The sequence below is a fragment of the Pseudophryne corroboree genome, chromosome 3, assembly GCF_028390025.1.
Source record: "Pseudophryne corroboree isolate aPseCor3 chromosome 3, aPseCor3.hap2, whole genome shotgun sequence".
NCBI classification, from domain to species: Eukaryota; Metazoa; Chordata; class Amphibia; order Anura; family Myobatrachidae; genus Pseudophryne; species Pseudophryne corroboree.
The window spans coordinates 570,722,406-570,743,851 of NC_086446.1; the positions used below are offsets into that span (position 1 = coordinate 570,722,406).

The 21,446-nt window shown below is 44.8% G+C and overlaps 1 protein-coding gene across 2 annotated transcripts in view; it reads left to right on the top strand.

Annotated features, from left to right (window-relative positions):
• LOC135056329 (cGMP-dependent protein kinase 2-like) overlaps positions 1–21,446 on the top strand; it is a 423,162-nt gene that overhangs the window by 308,994 nt on the left and 92,722 nt on the right. For both annotated transcript variants that reach the window (XM_063961323.1, XM_063961324.1), the window contains one exon: positions 1,122–1,223. In XM_063961323.1, the coding sequence (XP_063817393.1) occupies positions 1,122–1,223 (102 nt within the window). The remainder of the gene's footprint in view (positions 1–1,121; positions 1,224–21,446) is intronic.

Genomic DNA, 21,446 nt, shown 5'->3' on the forward strand with positions numbered 1-21,446 from the left:
GGGGTTTACAGAGTAGGCCCCAATGCATCCTGGGACAACCTAAAACTTTAGCCTGTTGGTGCCTCTGGATTAAGATCCACTCTACACCCCGATGTTTCCCTGTGGAACCCAATGTACCTCGCAGAAAGAGAGTTAACCATGGTAAGTGTACCACAACTCTCCTTTTTTTCTCAAACATCAATCATTTATGCCTTTACGTACTTCGGAAATTCATAAAAATATTCTCCAAAAATACAGTTTGCCATATATAGGTACAGACAAAGCATAATCTGATGAGATTAACTAGGTGCCAGATTAAGTATCATTGTCACAGCAAGTCAATAGTGCACACTGAATTTAACCACAACCAATGACATTGTATGAAAGGGGTGGGGCAATGACATAGCATAGAAGGGGTAGGGCTACTGCAACGTGATGTGGTAAACCAACCAGATCCGGGGATTGTGGGGTGGGGCCATTGTACTCTGTAGTACAAGCTGTACAAACACAAAGCATAAAATACTGTATGTAATAATAGACGGGGAGAGAGTGTGGCTATTTATCACATTTTAAACAGACTCTTTTTTCTTAACCTATTAAAAAGGTGTATTACCTATGTATACAAATGTATACATCAATCCAAAGATAGACATTTTGTCAAGTTAAAGATGCAGGTTCCATGTCAGAATGAAGACAGTTGAGTGGTCACTTAAATAAGTTATTCTTCCTTCTTGTATTAAAGCATATATTTGTATTATTATTATTATTATTATTATTATTATTATTATTATTATCATCATCATTATTTGACTAATCATATTTCAAAAGGTATGGGAAATTTTGGACATCATGTGTGAACATATAAACCAAAGGAGGGATATTACTAGTAGTCACAGTAGATATGCAATATCCCTCTGTAATCTTGGGTGCTGAATACCATTTTAAGGAGAAAATTATTCTTTCAGACCAATCACTGTTAATGTAGTGATTGGCTTTGATGCAGGAAGGCAGAACAAGCTCTTTTATATTAGGTTCTCTTAAATAGATTTCACCCAAGTCTGACATTTGTTACAAATTTACAGCTGCTTCCATTTTGTTATGATGCCCATTGTACTAGGTTGTATTTCTACTTTTCATTACAGCACATTCAATCAAATGGTTGGAACTTACCAGGAGCTGCAGACGTACCTGCGGGAATATGTGTTCCAGCTAGCACTTAGTGACCATGACAGAAGGAATGCCAGGTATGATATATGGGTCACAATATAAAACAATAAAACTTCTTCTTAAATGCAGTTAGTCCCTTAGTTCACTGTTATGTGCTTGGTTTATGTTACAAGTGCCAAAATACATATTTCTGTTGGATGATACATAACAATCACTAGAGACACAGGGGCAAATTTATTAAGCTTGGTGAAGTGGTAAAGTGGAAGGTGATAATGCACCAGCCAATCAGCTCCTAACTACCAAGTCACAGGCTGGGCTTGAAAAATGACAGTTAGGAGCTGACTGGCTGGTGCGTTATCACCTTCCACTTTATCACTTCACCAGGCTTAATAAATCTGCCCCACAATGTCATAGCACTAGCAAGCACACTTCCTGTCCAGCTGATGTATGTACTTCTTTGGAAAACAGTTGAATGTCCACAGAAAAACATTAATAACGAGGACAGGGTAAGAGGAGGTGGTGGCAGAGAAACAGCGATAAACCACAGGGGTTTATAGATGTTAGTTGGGGGGTTTGGCACAGATCACAGGTAAACACTATAAGGTAGACAGGCAGGATAGAGGGCAGTATATGCAATGTATACAGGCACCGTTACTTTTTAAAATGTTTCTTGTCTGTCTGAAAAAAACAATGGAAAGTTCTCATTTAAGTAACTGTCCACAGTACAGAACCTCCACAATTCAGTAATTGCTCCCTTGGCAGAGACAATGATAAAGATTAGTTGGCATCAGTCAAACTGATTATGGTACTGCTCAAATTTGTATAAACACCCTGCTAGGGATGAAACAAAAAAGGAAAGCCCGGTAATGCCAGAGAACACTGTTACTGTCTCATGAGCACCTTATACAGTAAGATTCCTGCAATGTTTTTGGCAGCGTTTCTCCTCCTATCTCAACGTACTGTATAAGCAAATTTGTGAGCAAATTTGCAGTGGCTGACTAGGGAATGTCCAGATAACGGTCCAGACACGCATTTGTTTTTCTAACCACCCCTCCTCCCATTACCGCTCACCCACATTTGCAAATAAATCCTCTGTGTGTGCACTATCTGTAGGCTATCACAGTGTAGCTTTAGTGCATGCGATGTGGCAAAAAAAAAATGCTCTACTGCGCCCAACATCAGCACTGCATGTACCTGTGAATCAGACCCATAGTGACATAAGGCATAAATATGTATTCCCTTGGAATCTCTCCTAGGCGGTCATAGCTGTTATGTCACTATCAGAAGAAAGGTGCTCACAGAGGGAGGCCTCTCACTGAGATGAAAATAATCAGATTAAGTATTTTGAATATTTTGGGAACACTGGAAGGATTGAGGGCGTGAGTCAGATGACGCATGATGTCACAGCTGCAATTTAGTACGCTGGGGCTGTGCAAAAATATGAAAATAGGGCAGCCGACAGTATTTTTATTGAGATGCTTGCTGGAGGCGCTTGACATTTGACATTGGAGGCACATTGGTCGATAATAGACCTTCCTGACTGCAGGAAGTAAGACACCGAAGCCATTGCAACTGCATAAGGGATCGCAGTTGCAAGCTTTGGCTCCCCCCAAAACATTTGCAACGCACTTACAGTTTAGTCACCACTCCGCATTTTCTCCCACAAATGCCCCCTTCCTGTCACTCACTATGTGAATAAATCCTCACTGAGACCGCCTTCACAAGACCATCACGGCACATGAGCAGTGCAAATTATATACAAGCGCATTGCGACTTATAAACATGCATAGTGCGACATATACATGCACAGTGTGACTTATATACATGCACAGTGCAATTTATATCAATGAGACTTAAAAAGTCTTCCACACAAAATAAAGACATACTTATCTGTTCTAAAAATCCAATGCTGCCCAGGGGAATACTATAGAATACAAGAGGAATACTATGGTATGTGAAGATACTAGTGGGTATGAGTCCTGCAATAATAACTTTACCATCATTCCTTAGTTTTATTTATGAATGATATAGGGTGGATTTTACGGTCTAAACAAAATTAATGTCACAGGATGCTGCATGTGTTTCAGTCTTACATTTTAAAAATGTCATAATAACCCTAAGTTATTGTCACCTTACAAAGTAATCACACTGAAATGTACCCTTATTTAGGGTTGCAGTTACAGTAAACACATTTGCTTATTCACATCCAGAGCTGGCCCTAATCAATTTAATACCCTAGGCAAGATTTTGTCTGGTGCACCCTAGTGCCGCTGCTAGTTCCGCCTCTGACCGAGCACTCCTTATCCAGCAGCACAGATCAGCAACACCCGGCATCCTCCACCCACAGCACCGCCCTTCAGTGACAGAAAAAGGGTGTGTGGCATAACAGAAAGGGGATGTGGCCTCACTGCAAGGGGCATAGGGACTGTCTTGCCCGAAATTACACATTGGCCGCCACAGTGATAAATACATTGCCCCCATAGAAAAATAGTCAAACATATTGACTCCACAAGAAAAAATTTAAATACATTGACCCCACAGGAAGAAAATTAAAATACATTGCCCCCACAGGGAAAAAATTGAAACACATTGCCACTACAGTAAAAAAAAAACACTGCCCCACATAGGAAAACATCCTGTGAGTGCCCCCACAATCTCCGACTGCCCATACGACATTGCAGTCACAGTACTGTTGGGACAGATTGGAGGTATGCAAAAGATACATTATGGTAAGAACTTACCATTGATAACGGTATTTATCCTAAGTCCACAGGTTCCACAGGATAACAATGGGATATGGTGAAGCGACAGCGGATTGGCACCAAACGATCAAAGCTTTCCGGCCTCCCAGGATGCAACGGGCCCGTCCATATATCCCACCCACTGGCTCAGGCAAATCAGTTGTATTCCAAAGCACAAGGCAGGAGCATCATGTAGAGCCCTAATCAGACGAGAAGAACACACATGCACACCCTTCCATACAAGAAGGAAGCGGTTTAGTGAGTAGAAGGATCCTCAAATCAGGTGCGTCAGGGCGGGATCCCTGTGGAACATGTGGACTTAGGAGAAATACTGTTATCAACGGTAAGTTCTTACCATAACGTATATTTCTCTGGCAGGGTTCACAGGTTATCCACAGGATAACAATGGGATTTCCCAAAGCATTTTAGTGGTGGGGACGCTCCTGATTGGACAGGAGAACCTTACGCCCGAATTCAGCGTCATGAGAGGCAAAAGTATCCAAGGCATAATGTCTAATGAATGTGTTAATGGAAGACCATATGGCTGCCTTACATATCTGTTCTGCTGAAGCACCATGTTGTGCTGCCCATGAAGGACCTACTGTACCTTACGAGTAGAGTGAGCAGAGACATTAGCCGGAACAGGGAGATCAGCTTGCGAATATGCTTCTGAAATTGTCATTCGAAGCCATCTTGCCAGCGTCTGTTTAGTAGCAGGCCATCCTCTCTTGTGAAATCCGTAGAGAATGAAGAGAGAATCTGTCTTTCTGATGGCACTGGTACGATCCACGTAGATCCTTAATGCATGGACCACGTCCAGCGACGCATCTCCCGCAGAAAGTCCCGATACCTGAAAAGCCGGGACTACAATTTCTTCATTAAGGTGGAATTTAGACACCACCTTCGGAAGATACCCAGACCTAGTTCTGAGAACTGCTTTATCTGGATAAAAAATCAGAAATGGGGAACGACATGACAGTGCCCCTAAATCTGATACTCTTTTAGCTGATGCCATAGTCAACCACTAAAGATCCACTTTATTAAGTGGTTCAAATGGGGCAACTTAAAGAGCTTTCAGGACTAAACATAAGTCCCACGGTACTGTAGGCGGAACAAAAGGAGGTTGAATGCACAGCATTCCCTGGAAAAAAGTACACACATCCTGTAAGTTGGCAATTTTATTTTGGAACCATACAGTCAATGCTGATACTTGCACTCTCAAGGAAGCCACTTTCAAACCTTTATCCATTCCTGCCTGAAGGAATGCTAAGACCCTGGAAACTCTGAAAGATTTTGGGTCCACATTTCTTTCACTGCACCAATGAATATAGGCTTGCCATATTCGGTGATAAATACGAGCTGAGGAGGGTTGCTCTGAGCATTGTTCGAATTACCTGTTGTGAGAATCCTCTTGACTTCAGGATAGAGGTTTCAAGAGCCATGCTGTCAAAGACAGTCGATCCAGATGTCCGTGATAACAGGGACCCTGCATCAGTAGATCTGGATGTTGAGGGACCAGAAATGGAGCATCCATCGACATTCTCTGCAGATCTGTGTACCAATGCCTTCTGTGCCAAGCTGGAGCTATTAGAATCACGGCACCCTTTGCTTGCTTTATTTTCCTCACCACCCTGGGTAACAGGGTGATCGGAGGAAACAGATAAGCCAGATGAAAGTCCCATTTCACCGACAAGGCGTTCACAAAGATCGCTCCGGGATCCTTTGTCCTTGACCCATATGCGGGCACCTTGTTGTTCAGACGGGATGCCATGAGATCTATCTCTGGCAACCCCCATTTGTCTACTAGAGTCTGAAAAACCTTCGGGTGTAGAGCCCATTCGATTGCTTGAATGGTGTGTCGACTGAGAAAATCCACTTCCCAGTTTAGGACTCCCGGAACGAACACTGCGGACAAGGCTGAAAGATGGAATCTGCCCACTTTAGTATGTGACTTACCTCCTTCATTGCTTTTTGGCTGTGAGTTCCTCCCTGATGGTTGAGGTACGCTATTGCCGTCGCATTGTCCGAGCGGATCTGGACTGGTTTTCCCTGAAGATTGTCCTTTGCCTGAACCAGTGCCATGTATATGGCCCGAAGTTCTAACAGGTTTATTGGCAGGCAACTTTCTTCTCCTGTCTATTGTCCCTGGAACCATAATTTTTCGGACACTGCTCCCCAGCCTTGAAGACTGGCATCTGTTGTCAGGATCTTCCAATCTGATATCCAAAAGGGTCTCCATTTGTCTAGATGGGATGTCTGTAGCCACCAGGCTAATGACTTTCTTACCTTTACTGGAAGTACCATCATCTATTTCTTTATTGTCTGATGTACTCCATTCCATCTGGCCAGATTCAGACGCTGCAGAGGCCTTGAGTGGAATTGTGCATATTCCACCATGTCGAATGTTGACACCATCAACCCCATCACTCGCATGGCTGCGTGAATGGATACCGTCTGACTGTGTAACAAGTCCTGAATCCTTGACTGCACCTTGGATATCTTGTTCCGAGGTAAAAATACTTTCTGCAGACCTGAATCCAGTACAGCCCCCAAGTGAGTCATCCATTGTGACGGCACCAAAGATGATTTTTCCCAATTTATGACCCACACATGCCTCAGCAGACATGTTATTGTCTGTTGGAGATGGCACAGGAGCAATTCCTGTGATTCTGCCAGGATTAAAGGTCATCGAGGTATGGAAAAATTCTTATACCCTGCTTGCAGAGATAAGCTGCCATAACCACAATAATCTTGATAGATACTCTGGGGTCTGTGGCTAACCCAAAGGGTAGTTGCCTGGAACTGGAAATTCTGATGGAAGATAGTGAACCTGAGATAACACTGATGGGACAGTACTATAGGAACATGTAGGTAAGCATCCTGAATATCCAGGGATACCATATAATCCCCTGGTTCGATGGCCAAAACTATGGAGTATAACTCCATGTGGAACCTCGGTACCCAAATATATTTGTTTAGTATTTTGAGATTGAGAATGGGACGAAATGACCCATTTGGCTTCTGAACCAAAAATAGGTTGGAGTAAAACCCCTGCCCCCATTGTGCCAGGGGTACTGGGATGACTACTCCTGACTGAAGCAATTTCTGAACTGCTTCTTGCAAAGCTCTGGTCTTTGTCTCTACCCGAGACGGGCTGGTGCCGAAGAACCTTCGAGGAGGAATGCTTCTTAAAGGGAAAAACATAACCTAGAGATACCGCTTCTTGCACCCAGGCATCTGTTGTAGACTGTCGCCAGATGTGTGCAAACTGAAGAAGTCGGCTCCCCACCCTGGGATCCCCCAGGTGGAGGCCCGCACCATCAGGCTGATGGCTTATCTTCTGGTTTGAAAGCTGGCCCTCTGGTAGCCCAATGCTTTTTTGATTTACCAAACTTATTGTATTGGGGCTGCTTACGATCACTTTTTCCCTTTTGTTTTCCTCGAGACCGAAAGGGCCAGAAACCGGACCCCTAGGTTTGGGGTTATATGTGGAAGGAAACTTGACCTTCTTTGAGTCTGCCTCTGACTACAGAATATCTGTCAATTCTTTACCAAACAGAATATTTCCAGAAAAAGGCAAAGATTCCAAAACCTTGGATTCTGAGTCAGCTTTCCACATACGTAACCAAACTGCTTTGCTAGCAGCAATTGTTGAGGCTGATGCCCTAGAAGCAATAGTACCCATATCTAATGCAGCTTCTTCCAAGAATACTGCTGCTTGTTTAATATGGGCTATATAAGATTTTTGCTCTCTAGAAGCTGATGAAAAATCACTTTCCAGTGCATCCGCCCAGGCAGCCACTGCCTTTGCTATCCAGATTGAAGCCATGGCTGGCCTTATGACTGCTGACAGGGAAAATATGGTTTTCAGAAAACCATCCACTCTCCTATCCGTGACATAATTTAATGATGTTGAAGGCAAAGGTAATATAGATTTTCGCACTAATCGAATCACATGCGTATCTGCTTTAGGAGCTACCTCCCTTTTTAAACAGTCCCCGGCTGGATAGGGATAATTGGAGTCCCATTTTTTGTGAATTCTATATTTTCTTTTGGGTGTTGCCCAAGCCTCTTCCATGATTTCCGTCAGCTGGTCTGACCCTGGAAACTCAGTCTTAACTGTCTTGGGACGTTTAAACACAGGTACCTTGGTTTTTAACACAGGCTCTGCTGATTCTTCTAAGGATAGAATAACCTTCATTGCTGTAATTAGTTCATCTATATCCATTGAGCTGAGACCTTCTTCCTCTTCTTCATATACTGAAGTTGAGTAAATAGAGCTTTCATCATCCGATGAATCATCATGTGTAGCCTGTGAAGGTGAAGATTTACTTACCACCGGTTTATCAGCTTGTTTCATTTGAGAAGCTGCTGGGGGGGGGGGGGGGGAATGATATACCATAGGTAGGGAGCTGCATGTATGGGTATCCCATTCCTGGTACAGACGCTGTAGGAATTATCCGTTCAGCTTTACTGGACAAGGTCTGTGCAAACATAGCCCAAAGTGGATCTAACTGCACCTGATGGTGTACAGGAATCTGCCTTGTGTTCTGCTGAAAAGCAAAACAATTTGCACATAAATTATCTTGAATCTGATCCTGAGAGAATAATACAGTTTTGCAAGACAAACATGATATGAGTGTTGCTGTAAGTGTACCTTCATCACCTTTGCCGCTCTTAGACATGATAAATAATCAGCACTTTCACAATGTTCTACACAATTTGTGACTGTAATCACTTTAACCTTCTAAAGTGATATCAATCTGACCCTATCCATGCACCAGCATTGAGGATCAGCAGAAACAACTGACAAACATATATTAAAGTCAGCAATCACACTAGTAGTCAGTCACATGTTATATATTAGTCATATGAGCACATCATCAACTACAAACACTTTTTTAAGTATGCAGGCAAACATTAACGGAATCCTGTAAAACAGATCTAACGTATTCAAACGCAATGTGAAGAAAACCACAGTAAATGTACACAGACTCATATGCAATAGGCACTTAACTTAACTATTCATACTGACAAAGTAGATAGAAATTTAGTGCTGTATAGCTCATACTCAGTAGAGTGGAATACAGGGAGACTCACCCCGCTTCCAGTGATTGATCAATACATTAGTGAACGCTGAGTGGATCCAGACGCTACTAGTGTACACTGTTGCTCCAGGAACCTATAGTGGACACAGACGTTCAGTGAACACAGACGCACTGGTCACTCAGCCACCTATGCTGCGACCGAATCTCCTCACGGTAACGTTCAGTGAACACAGATGCAGTGGTCACACAGCCGCCTATGTTGCGACCGGATCTCTTGTGGTAGCGCTCAGTGAACGCCGATGCAGAGGTCTTCTGCTGCGACCAAGTCCTCTCTGGTAGCATCTGAGACGGAAGCAAGGAAACAGTTCATGGCGGGAGACTTGGCGGAAACTGGTCATGAACCGGGGGGAGGGGCGACCATGAGAGCGTCTGACTCCCCACTGCTGACATCAACCCTAGGGATCGCGGCCTCATGCTATTCCTGGTGCCTATGATCCCTAAGACCTAGCGCTGGAGCACCCGTGGTGGCGGCGCGTCAACTACTGTTTGGTAGACTTCTCCCCAAAACAGTGCGGCTGTGTCCGTATTCCATGCATGCTACGCGGAACCGATGCCTTACCTTCTCCCCATGCTCCGATCACAGCATGGTAACGTCTGCTGGACCTGCTAGTATATCCGACACAGACACCCGCTGAAACAGCACTGTACTCATGGGTAAGCGTTGTCGCGACCCGGTGGAGAGCTGTTGGAGCGACGCGTTCCAATATGCGTGTAAGATGTTTAGAAAGATCACTCAAAGAAAATAGTAAGACTATAAAATAAAATAAGAAAGCTTGAGGCTGCTAAGAAACAGCAGCCCTCTGACCATGGTCAGGTTCCTGCCACACCAAACAAAAAACTGATTTGCCTGAGTCAGTGGGTGGGACATATGGACGGGCCCGTTGCATCCTGGGAGGCCGGAAAGCTTTTGATCGTTTGGTGCCAATCCGCTGTCGCTCCATCACATCCCATTGTTATCCTGTGGATAACCTGTAGAACCTGCCGGAGAAAGATATATATATATATATATATATGCCGATTTTTGCAGCGCAGTGAGCAGGTAATAAAAAGGGCAAAACTGTGCATGCATATGCGCCACAATGCGCACTCGCGTCGTACGGGCACAAAGAGCATCGCTGCTGTGCACTGGATCTAGCAAAGATTCCATTCGCACACCCGATCGCAAGGAGATTGACAGGAAGAGGGGGTTTATGGATGTCAACTGTCCGTTTTCTGGGAGTGTTTGGGAAAACGCAGGCATGGCCAGGCGTTTGCAGGGCGGTTGTTTGACGTCAATTCCGGGATGGTCTTATTTTGCTCAAATTTTTTTTTTTACCACTCGGCTGCACAGGCGTTCGCACACTTGCAAAGCGAAAATACACTCCCCCGTGGGCGGTGACTATGCGTTTGCACGGCTGCTAATAGTAGCTAGCGAGCGATCAACTTGGATGACCCCCAGATGAGTATAAAAGTATCAATGGTTTAATGACAAAGTAAAAGGTTCACATACATCTAGGAAATAAATCATCAGCCTCATGCTCCTCCTGCGATACCTCTGGATGGCTCACAGTGTAAATGCTATATGGCTGGTAGCAGCGGTGGCTCCGCTAGCAGAACGCTTGTCTGCAGTGTATTAAAGCATTTCCCGGCCTCAGATCTCCGCTCTCCACGGACACAGACTATGACGTCTGTCAGCTTCAGTCCACAGGCCACGCTCAACCAGTTTCGTCGTTAGACTTCATCAGAGGTGTGTGGCCAAGCTAGCAACTGCTCAGTATTTATGATCATTTCATTCTACTGTGCAAATTAGCACATTTATACATTCTTTAACCCATTAGTATAACATATGTTTATTAACTATTAAAAACACATTTCATAATAGTCACAATTAAAAATACATACATATTTATCATTTAACAGTGGCAGCGGTAGCATATAATACATCCACACTCTATAGTATATAATACATAGGCCCTCATTCCAAGTTGTTCGCTCGCTGCTAATTTTAGCAGAATTGCTAATAGGCTAAAATCCGGCAGTTCTGCGCATGCGTATGCACAGCAGGGCGCACGCGCTAAGCATTTTTACACAAAACTATGCTATTTTACTCACGGGCTGAACAAAGCTTTTCAATTGCTCTGCTGATCGTAGTGTGATTGACAGGAAGTGGGTGTTTCTGGGCGGAAACTGGCTGTTTTCAGGGAGTGTGCTAAAAAATGCAGGCGTGCCAGGCAAAAATGCAGGAGTGGCTGGAGAAACGGGGGAGTGGCTGGCCGGACGCTGGGCGTGTTTGTGACGTCAAACTAGGAACTAAATGGACTGAGGTGATCCCAATGTAGGAGTAGGTCTGGAGCTACTCAGAAACTGCAAGGAAATACTTAATAGCAGAATTGCTAATCTTTCATTAGCAATTCTGCTATGCTAAGATACACTCCCAAAGGGCGGCGGCTTTGCATTTGTAATTCTGCTAAAAGTAGCTAGCGAGTGAACAATTCGGAATGAGGGCCATAGCCCGTTTAACCAGCAGTCTATTAACCCCATCATTACATGCATTTTTTTTATATTATAGCATATAATTACCAAACCTTGTAACAAACCAAACCACTCAGGCTGTTTATATTGATACTGCTCTCTTGGTGTACAAAGATACATTTTATTCATTAAAAAACTTTCCAAAAACAGACGGGGAAAAAAGAGGACAATATACACAAATAATATATATTGAGACTTCCTAGTCCTTCAATCAGCTGCTCTTAAATTACCATATAAACCTTCCCATCGGTTTGAACTTCAAGTTAGGACAACATATTGTACAATTTCTCCGGTTTCTGACATTCACCTTAAGGCAGTGCAAAGGAACCTATGGTTCAGACAACATTGCTCTGCCACGCAAAATGTCATACAAACATCTCCACTCCTATCTTCCAGGAACACATGTTCAATAGCTTTGAAGCTGAATTTATTTAAATTACCCCCTCCACAGCTAGAAAAATGTCTAGGGACACTGTGATTATTTACCTTATTGACTATGCTGCGTGTATGCTCTAATATTCTTATTTTCAGTTGACGTTTAGTCTTTCCCACATAGCGTGCTCCGCATTCACATTCCAATAAGTAAACTACACATGTTGTCTGGCAGTTAATAAAACTTTTTATGTCCCATGAGTTTGTCTTATCTATATTCTAAACCTTTTTACGATCCTTATGCATATAGCGACATATTTTACAGTGGTTACAGGGAAAACTTCCATTAATACTACCATTTTTTTCTCATTCACAAGAGGTAAGTTACTTGGGGCAAGGGTATTTTTCAAAGTTCTTGCTTTTCTAAAGATAACACGTGGAGTTTCAGGTAAAACTCCTTTTAGCAGCGGATCCAGACTTAATACATCCCAATGTTTCTTCAATATGTTCTTTATATTTATACTTTTATCATTATAACCTGTAATAAAAGGAACTAATGGTTTATCAATTAGCCTATTCTTCTCTTTATATACCATAAGCTCTTTTCTATCTAGTTTATCTGTTCTCTCTTTGCATCTATCTATCTATCTATCTATCTATCAACTCTTTAGGAATTTTGCTTTGAAAGCTATGATAAGGACTTTAGTGGACTCTTTGCATATATATATATATATACACACTCACACAGAGATAGATAGATAGTTCAAGTTCAGAACATTGTAGCCCCTTGGGCTGCCAGTTTTAATATCCACGTGGACATTTATTGGAAAAACCACTGTGTCCACAGCGTAGCGAGTCCCACGAAAGTACACGTTTTAATGTTCTGAACAAGTTTAATGATGATCTGAAGCAGGTTGGTTATGCTAAACCAGGGGTCCCTTGTTCTGAACTTGAACCATAGAGCTAGATAGATCTATAGATCTCCCTCTCCGCCAGCCTCCAGGGCCCTTCACCCACCTGCACCCAGCTCCAACCCCTACCGTGTGTGGCTAGTTACTGTGGGCTGACCCCTCCTCTGGGACCAACCCGGCTCCCTTCTCACCTCCCACTTCATATGTTCCAAACCTCTTCCCCCTCCCACCTTAGTCCTTCCACCCTCTTCCCTCACAGCACCCCCTGACCTCCCCCCATTTCCAAAAATGTACCTTATAAAGTTGCAACTACGTACACACCCATGATCATGGTATTGCATAGTTGTGTACAATAGGGTTGCACATGGGCGCAGCTAGTCGCAATCGCGATGCGGCGCACATGTGACCCATTCGCTTGTAAGCTGATGGTGGCTGCATCTGTAGATAGATAGAAAGATAGGTATCTCTGTCATTAGGTAGGTGGTGTGGTGGGTAAGTCCAGGTGTGACATTAAGCAATTTAGGGGCACCAAAATTATATCTCCCCCCCAAACCAAAAAGGTTGTGGCGCCCCTGCTGTAGTGTGATTAAAGCACACATTCACAATGTTTGAAAATATTGTTTTAAAAAGGAGTTTGATCTCTTCATTTGCAAATGGGTTACATGGGAAGATTCTAAGACTGGGAACCTCAATAGCAATAATTTTTGCTGTGATATATGGGACATGATGTAAGGGGATCCGGTCTGAAGATCGACACTGTCTAGGTCGACAATGTTTAGGTCAACCACTATAGGTCGACAGTCACTAGGTCGACAGGGTCTGAAGGTTGACAGTGTTTCTAGGTCGACATGTGCTAGGTTGACAGGTCAAAAGGTTGATATGAGTTTTTCACATTTATATTCTTTTTTTGAACTTTATCATACTTAACGATCCACGTGGACTACGATTGGAACGGTAATCTGTGCCGAGCGAAGCGAGGCACCTTGCCCGAATCATGGCGAGCGAAACGAGCCATGCGAGGGGACACGGTGCACTAATTGGGCTTCCCGGTCACTGTACGGAGAAAACGACACCAAAAAAACATGAAAAACTCATGTCGACCTTTTGACCCGTCGACCTAGCACATGTCGACCTAGAAACCCTGTCGACCTTCAGACCCTGTCAATTTAGTGACTGTCGACCTATAGTGGTTGACCTAAACATTGTCGACCTAGACACTGTCGATTTGATGATCCACACCTGATGTAAGTACAGTAACAATATGAGAACACTCATACCTATCTTCTTATACTGGGTTGATTGGTAATACTCAGCCGTCATATAAAGGAACAATTAACAATGCACAGGAAATACAATTTCAATGAAATTCCATTTTCTGATTGTTATTTTCCACAAACTACACTTGGATTTGAGGTAAATGGACAAAAATGGCTTTTCAATTGCTGCCAACTGATTTTCATTTCCGTTGCTGGCCATAAATGTTACATGCGGTTTAATGTGTCTCCATGAACAGCATTAAAAATTCATTGCTCAACACCCAACGTCCAGTTACATGGCAACAAACTCCATTTGTTTTCCACTTTAAAGCTTTAATAAGTGCTCTTTTCAGAACAAGCAGATTGTCCTAAATTGCTTCGCAAGTGAATTGTTTATTAACTGACAGTAGGCTCCTCATTAAACCTCCTCAGCAAGATTATTGAAAAGCAAGCTCATTTAGGTAAGGAAACCTGAATCATAAAAAAGTGAGGGTAGAAAACTAAATACTGTATTGTTGCAAAATGAACTATAGAGAGCAAAACTCTTTAAAGGGAAACGTTGCCTTTTTTTCCCTTTAAACTTGACATTAAGATATTTATTCTATGCAGAAAACATTATACTGTTTAAAGAAAACATACACTACTATACTATAACTGATATATTTATTTTATACAGTATCACTTACCTACTTTCTTCCATGCATTAAACAGCTTTTTAACAGAGTATATATATAACTAAGCTTACTGTATGTTATATTTACTGTGTGTGACTGGTGAACCCTAATAGTAGCATCCACATGGGATCAGGCTCTCCCCATCCCAATAATGCAACCTCTATTTTTTACTATAAAATGAATACTATTCCTTGGCCTGAACGTTGGCCCTCATTCCGAGTTGTTCGCTCGCTAGCAGATTTTAGCAGCATTGCACACGCTAGGCCGCCGCCCTCTGGGAGTGAATCTTAGCATAGCAGAATTGCGAATACAAATTTCTTAGCAGTTTCTGAGTAGCTCGAGACTTACTCCTACATTGCGATCAGTTCAGTCAGTTTCGTTCCTGGTTTGACGTCACAAACGCACCCAGCGTTCGGCCAGACACTACCCGTTTCTCCAGCCACTCCCGCGTTTTTCCCTGAAACGCCTGCATTTTTCTGCATACTCCCAGAAAACGGCCAGTTTCCGCCCAGAAACACCCACTTCCTGTCAATCACACTACGATCACTTCAACGACGAAAAAACTTTGTCACGCCGTGAGTAAAATACCAAACTTTTGTGCTAATTTACTTGGCGCAGGCGCACTGCGAACATTGCGCATGCACAGTTTGCGACTAATCGCTCCGTAGCGGAAAAAAAAATAACGAGTGCACAACTCGGAATGAGGGCTGCTGTCAAATCACGGGAGGGACAATCATGCTACTGTTAGGGTCTCCTGCTCTGTGCTGCCACGTCGTCATGGCAACCGGGAGACAAGTGCTAGCGGAGTAACCTGAGCGTAGCTGATACTCCGGTTCGGGTCTTTTGCTGTGCAGTGGTTACAGGCTCTGTGCACGGCAGGGGATCCGGTGCTGGTTTTTGTGCTCACAGTCTGTGAGGTCTGAGTGGGGCGTGGACAGCACCTGCTATATAAACCCTCTTCTCAGGTTAGGCAGATGCTGCTGAATCTTTGTTGGTTAGTCAGTTCCTGAAAGCTAGCTAGTACTATGTAAACTTTGTATTTGTTTGTTGCTTACTGCAAATAGGCCTTGGGATTTGGTATTACACTCTGCCAATCCAGACCTAGCAGTAAGACTGGAGTCAGTCGTTTAACCTGCTGGGGTTCTTTTGCTACTCTGTGAACCTAGCAAGTTTGCGACTGTATTCTCAGACTTGCCTGCCAAAATCCTTTCTCACTGTGCAAGGTGTTCAGGTGTCAGTTTAGTGGCAGTAAGCTGAACCAGTGCACTGCAAGTGAGGACTAGGATTGTGGAGACTCTCCTTGTGTCTATTATTCCATCTCTGACCAAGGAGTTTACTGCCACACCCGTTGGTAACCCTTTAGGGTTTTGCTGTTGCCCTTAGCAACAGCATTTCGGGTTCTCTACGTGTTAAATCACTACATCTCGCTTCTTTCCATCTGAGCATTCCTAATACTAGGGAGACACCCAGTTTCTTAGCCTTTGGGCTTCTCTGTTCACTTTGTGTTTATTTTGTTACCCTATCACCTTCTGTGTATGTAATGTCATATTCCCCAGTCTGTCTGTGAGTTCATTTGTTTTGCATCCCTCACCGTTCAGACACCAGTACATTCCTGCTGACACTGGTGTGCATAACATATTCAGCAGCCCAATACTCCTGTTGAAATTTTGTGGGAATATGGAGCATACCCCTCAAAATACTTTGCAACAGGTGGTCGATCAGGTGCAGGTCCTGACTCGACAATTTAATGATTTGTCCATTAAAATGCACACCTCACAGGCCGCTGGCGGAGCTCCCGCAGCAGCAGTACCTTCAGGGGTTAAGGAGCCGAAAGTAAATCTCCCGGATTGTTTTTCTGGAGATCGCTCGCAGTTCTTTTGTTTCAAGGAGAGCTGCAAGCTATATTTCCAGGTTAGGCCTCAGTCTTCTGGGTCGGAGATTCAGCGGGTGGGCATAGTGATTTCCTTGCTACAAGGAGACCCACAGGTCTGGGCATATGGGTTGCAGCCTGACTGTCCGTCGCTTAAAAGTGTTGATGCTTTTTTTACGGCACTGGGCATGTTGTATGATGACCCTGACAAGACGGCCTCAGCCGAGGCTCAGATTTCGATCCTTAAGCAAGGGCGAAGGCCAGTTGAGGTTTATTGTACGGAGTTTCGGAGGTTGGCCCATGATACCCAGTGGAATGACCCAGCCCTGAGACACCAGTACCGAAGAGGTCTTTCTAACCAGTTAAAAGACCAACTGGTACAATATCCCTTGCCTGATAGCTTGGATCAGCTCATGCAGTTATCCATTCGGGTGGATAGACGGCTGAGAGAGCGCAGGCTTGAAAGGGAGACCGAGGTTTCCTTCTTTCCCAAGGGAACCTCAGACTCTGAGGAATTTTCCGAGGAGCCTATGCAGATTGGGGCTACCCGCCTCTCCTCGCGTGAGAAGACGCGGAGGAGACAGCAGGGGTTATGTTTGTACTGTGGGAATAAAGGTCATGTGGTAGTATCATGCCCAGAAAAGCCGGAAAACTTCAGGGCCTGAGGGTGATGGGAAATATCCTGTCAGGCCAGAAGTCAGAATTTCCCAAGAAGACTTTTATCATTCCGGTGACCTTGAAGATCCTCGGTCAAACTGTCAAGACTGAGGCCTTTGTGGACAGTGGGGCCGACGGGGTTTTTATGGACCGCCAATTCGCCCTGAAACACTCTGTTCCCTTAGTACCCGTGGCATCGGAAATTGAGATTTGTGGGTTAAACGGGGAACCATTATCCCAGGGTAAAATTACCTCTTGCACTAGCCAGATTTCTTTGTTTATTGGAGCCACACACTCTGAAAAATTGTCCTTTTATGTGACTGTCTGTACTTTTGCCCCATTGGTGTTGGGGTTACCCTGGTTAAGGGCCCACAATCCTCAATTTGACTGGGTCTCTGGGGAGATTCTTAGTTGGGGTACTGATTGTTTCAGGAGTTGCTTGAGCCTTCCAGTCAGGCTTTCGCAGCTGAGTTTGCCAGGATTGCCAGGATGTTATGCAGATTTTGCGGACGTGTTCTCCAAAAGAGTTGCAGAGGTACTACCTCCGCATCGCCCCTATGACTGTGCCATTGATTTGTTGCCGAATGCTAAGCTTCCCAAGAGCAGGTTGTACTCCCTGTCACGTCCTGAGACTCAGGCTATGGCAGAGTACATTCAGGAGAACTTGGCTAAGGGATTTATCAGACCTTCACAGTCTCCAGTTGGGTCGGGGTTCTTCTTCGTGGGTAAAAAGGACGGTTCGTTGCGACCCTGCATCGACTTCAGGGAATTGAACCGTATCACGATTAAAAACTCATACCCACTGCCTCTCATTTCGGTCTTGTTTGACCAGCTTCGTACTGCCACCATTTTTTCTAAGATTGACCTACGCGGTGCGTACAATCTAATCCGAATAAGAGAGGGGGATGAATGGAAGACTGCCTTTAATACCCACTCAGGGCATTATGAATATTTGGTGATGCCTTTTGGGCTCTGTAATGCCCCGGCAGTCTTCCAGGACTTCATGAACGATGTGCTCAGGGAATATTTGGATAGATTCTTAGATGTATACTTAGATGACATCCTAATCTTCTCCCATTCCCTGGAGGAACATCGGAAGCATGTACGCTTAGTCCTCCAGAAACTCAGAGACCACCGGCTTGGGGCGAAGCTGGAGAAGTGCGAATTTGAAGTTCAGCAAATCGCATTTCTAGGATATATTATCTCCCCAGAAGGTTTCCAAATGGAGGGTTCCAAGGTACAGGCAGTCCTGGATTGGGTGCAGCCCACTAGTTTGAAGGCGCTTCAGCGTTTTCTGGGCTTTGCAAATTTTTATAGACGATTTATCGCTGGATTTTCGTCTATAGTGGCGCCCTTGGTGGCACTCACTAAGAAAGGGGCGGATGTTGCTCACTGGTCTTGTGAGGCCAAAGCGGCTTTTGCCCGTCTCAAAAGGGCATTTGTCTCGGCCAAGGTGCTGCGACACCCAGATCCAGAGCGTCCTTTTGTGGTGGAGGTGGATGCCTCTGAGATGGGTATTGGGGCAGTGCTCTCTCAGATGGGGGTGTCTGATAATCGCCTTCATCCCTGTGCTTACTTTTCCCGTAAATTTTCGCCTGCCGAGATGAATTATGACGTGGGTAACCGGGAATTGTTGTCTATTAAGGATGCACTCGAGGAGTGGAGACACTGGCTTGAGGGGGCTAAGTTTGTGGTCTCAATTCTCACCGACCATAAGAATTTGGCATATTTAGAGTCAGCGAAGCGCCTCAATGCCAGGCAGGCACGATGGGCTTTGTTTTTTGCTCGCTTTAATTTTTTGATAACATATCGCCCTGGGTCAAAAAACATCAAGGCTGATGCGCTCTCGCTGAGTTTTGCTCCAATCCAGGAGACCACCGAGGAGCCATTGCCCATTGTGTCCCCATCATGTATTAAAGTGGGCATTACCCAGGACCTCTTGTCATTAGTCCTTAGAGCACAGGAGCAGGCTCCTCCAGACCTTCCGGTAGGTCTTTTGTTTGTGCCTCCTAGGTTAAGACAGCGAGTGTTCCTGGAATTCCATGCCAAGAAGTCGGCAGGTCACCCGGGTATTGCCAGAACTCGGGAGTTGCTATCTAGGGCGGCGTGGTGGCCCTCGGTGGCTAGGGATGTGGATCAGTGGGTTCGGGCATGTGACATCTGTGCCGGAAATAAGACTCCTAGAGGGGTTCCTGTTGGCCCATTACATCCACTCTCTATTCCATCTAAGCCATGGACCCACATTTCAATGGATTTTGTGGTGGACTTGCCCAAATCCTCGGGGATGACAGCCATCTGGGTTGTCGTTGACAGGTTTTCGAAGATGGCGCACTTCGTTCCATTGGTTGGGCTGCCATCGGCCAGACGCCTGTCTGAATTATTTATGCTGCATGTTGTGCGCCTCCACGGGTTGCCACTTGATGTGGTCTCTGACCGCGGATCCCAGTTTGGGGCCAAATTCTGGAGGGCATTTTGTTCCGATCTCCAGATTTCTGTCAGCTTGTCGTCAGGCTACCATCCGCAGTCTAATGGGCAGACTGAAAGGGTGAACCAGTCCTTGGAGCAGTTCCTCAGGTGTTATGTCTCCAAGTGTCAGACGGACTGGGTTGCTCATCTGTCCATGGCGGAGTTTGCCTATAACAACGCGGCTCACTCTGCTACAGGGATCTCTCCCTTCCTTTGTGTGTATGGGCATCATCCTAAGACCAATTCTTTTGACCCCCTTGACTCCACGCCTGGTGGTTCCTCTGTGGTTTCGGTCCTTAGAGGTATTTGGAGGAAAGTGAAGAGAGCCCTTGTGTCTGTGTCATTAGTGACCAAAAGGGTTTTTGATAAGCGGAAAAGACCCTGCAGCTTCAAATTAGGAGACTTCGTCTGGTTGTCTACCAAGAATTTGAAGTTGAGACAGCCATCTCATAAGTTAGGCCCCCGGTTCATTGGTCCTTATAAGATCACTAGGGCTATCAATCCGGTGGCATTTCAGTTAGATCTACCCCGTTCTTTGGGTATCAATAAAACATTTCATTGTTCCCTTTTAAAACGGGCGATTAGTAATCCTTCTTCCAGTGGAAGACCTTCCCCTCTTCTGATACGTGGCCAGAGGGAGTTTGTTGTTGAAAGGATTCTTGACTCCAAGATGGTTCGGGGTCGGCTGTCATTTTTGGTGCACTGGAAGGGGTAGGGCCCGGAGGAGCGGTCGTGGGTGCACAGTTGTGATCTTCATGCCCCCAGACTGTTACGCTCTTTCTTCTCGCAGTTCCCCGATTAACCCGGTGGTAGGGGTTCTTTGACCCCTCGTCAGAGGGGGGGTACTGTTAGGGTCTCCTGCTCTGTGCTGCCACGTCGTCATGGCAACCGGGAGACAAGTGCTAGCGGAGTAACCTGAGCGTAGCTGATACTCCGGTTCGGGTCTTTTGCTGTGCAGTGGTTACAGGCTCTGTGCACGGCAGGGGATCCGGTGCTGGTTTTTGTGCTCACAGTCTGTGAGGTCTGAGTGGGGCGTGGACAGCACCTGCTATATAAACCCTCTTCTCAGGTTAGGCAGATGCTGCTGAATCTTTGTTGGTTAGTCAGTTCCTGAAAGCTAGCTAGTACTGTGTAAACTTTGTATTTGTTTGTTGCTTACTGCAAATAGGCCTTGGGATTTGGTATTACACTCTGCCAATCCAGACCTAGCAGTAAGACTGGAGTCAGTCGTTTAACCTGCTGGGGTTCTTTTGCTACTCTGTGAACCTAGCAAGTTTGCGACTGTATTCTCAGACTTGCCTGCCAAAATCCTTTCTCACTGTGCAAGGTGTTCAGGTGTCAGTTTAGTGGCAGTAAGCTGAACCAGTGCACTGCAAGTGAGGACTAGGATTGTGGAGACTCTCCTTGTGTCTATTATTCCATCTCTGACCAAGGAGTTTACTGCCACACCCATTGGTAACCCTTTAGGGTTTTGCTGTTGCCCTTAGCAACAGCATTTCGGGTTCTCTACGTATTAAATCACTACATCTCGCTTCTTTCCATCTGAGCATTCCTAATACTAGGGAGACACCCAGTTTCTTAGCCTTTGGGCTTCTCTGTTCACTTTGTGTTTATTTTGTTACCCTATCATCTTCTGTGTATGTAATGTCATATTCCCCAGTCTGTCTGTGAGTTCATTTGTTTTGCATCCCTCACCGTTCAGACACCAGTACATTCCTGCTGGCACTGGTGTGC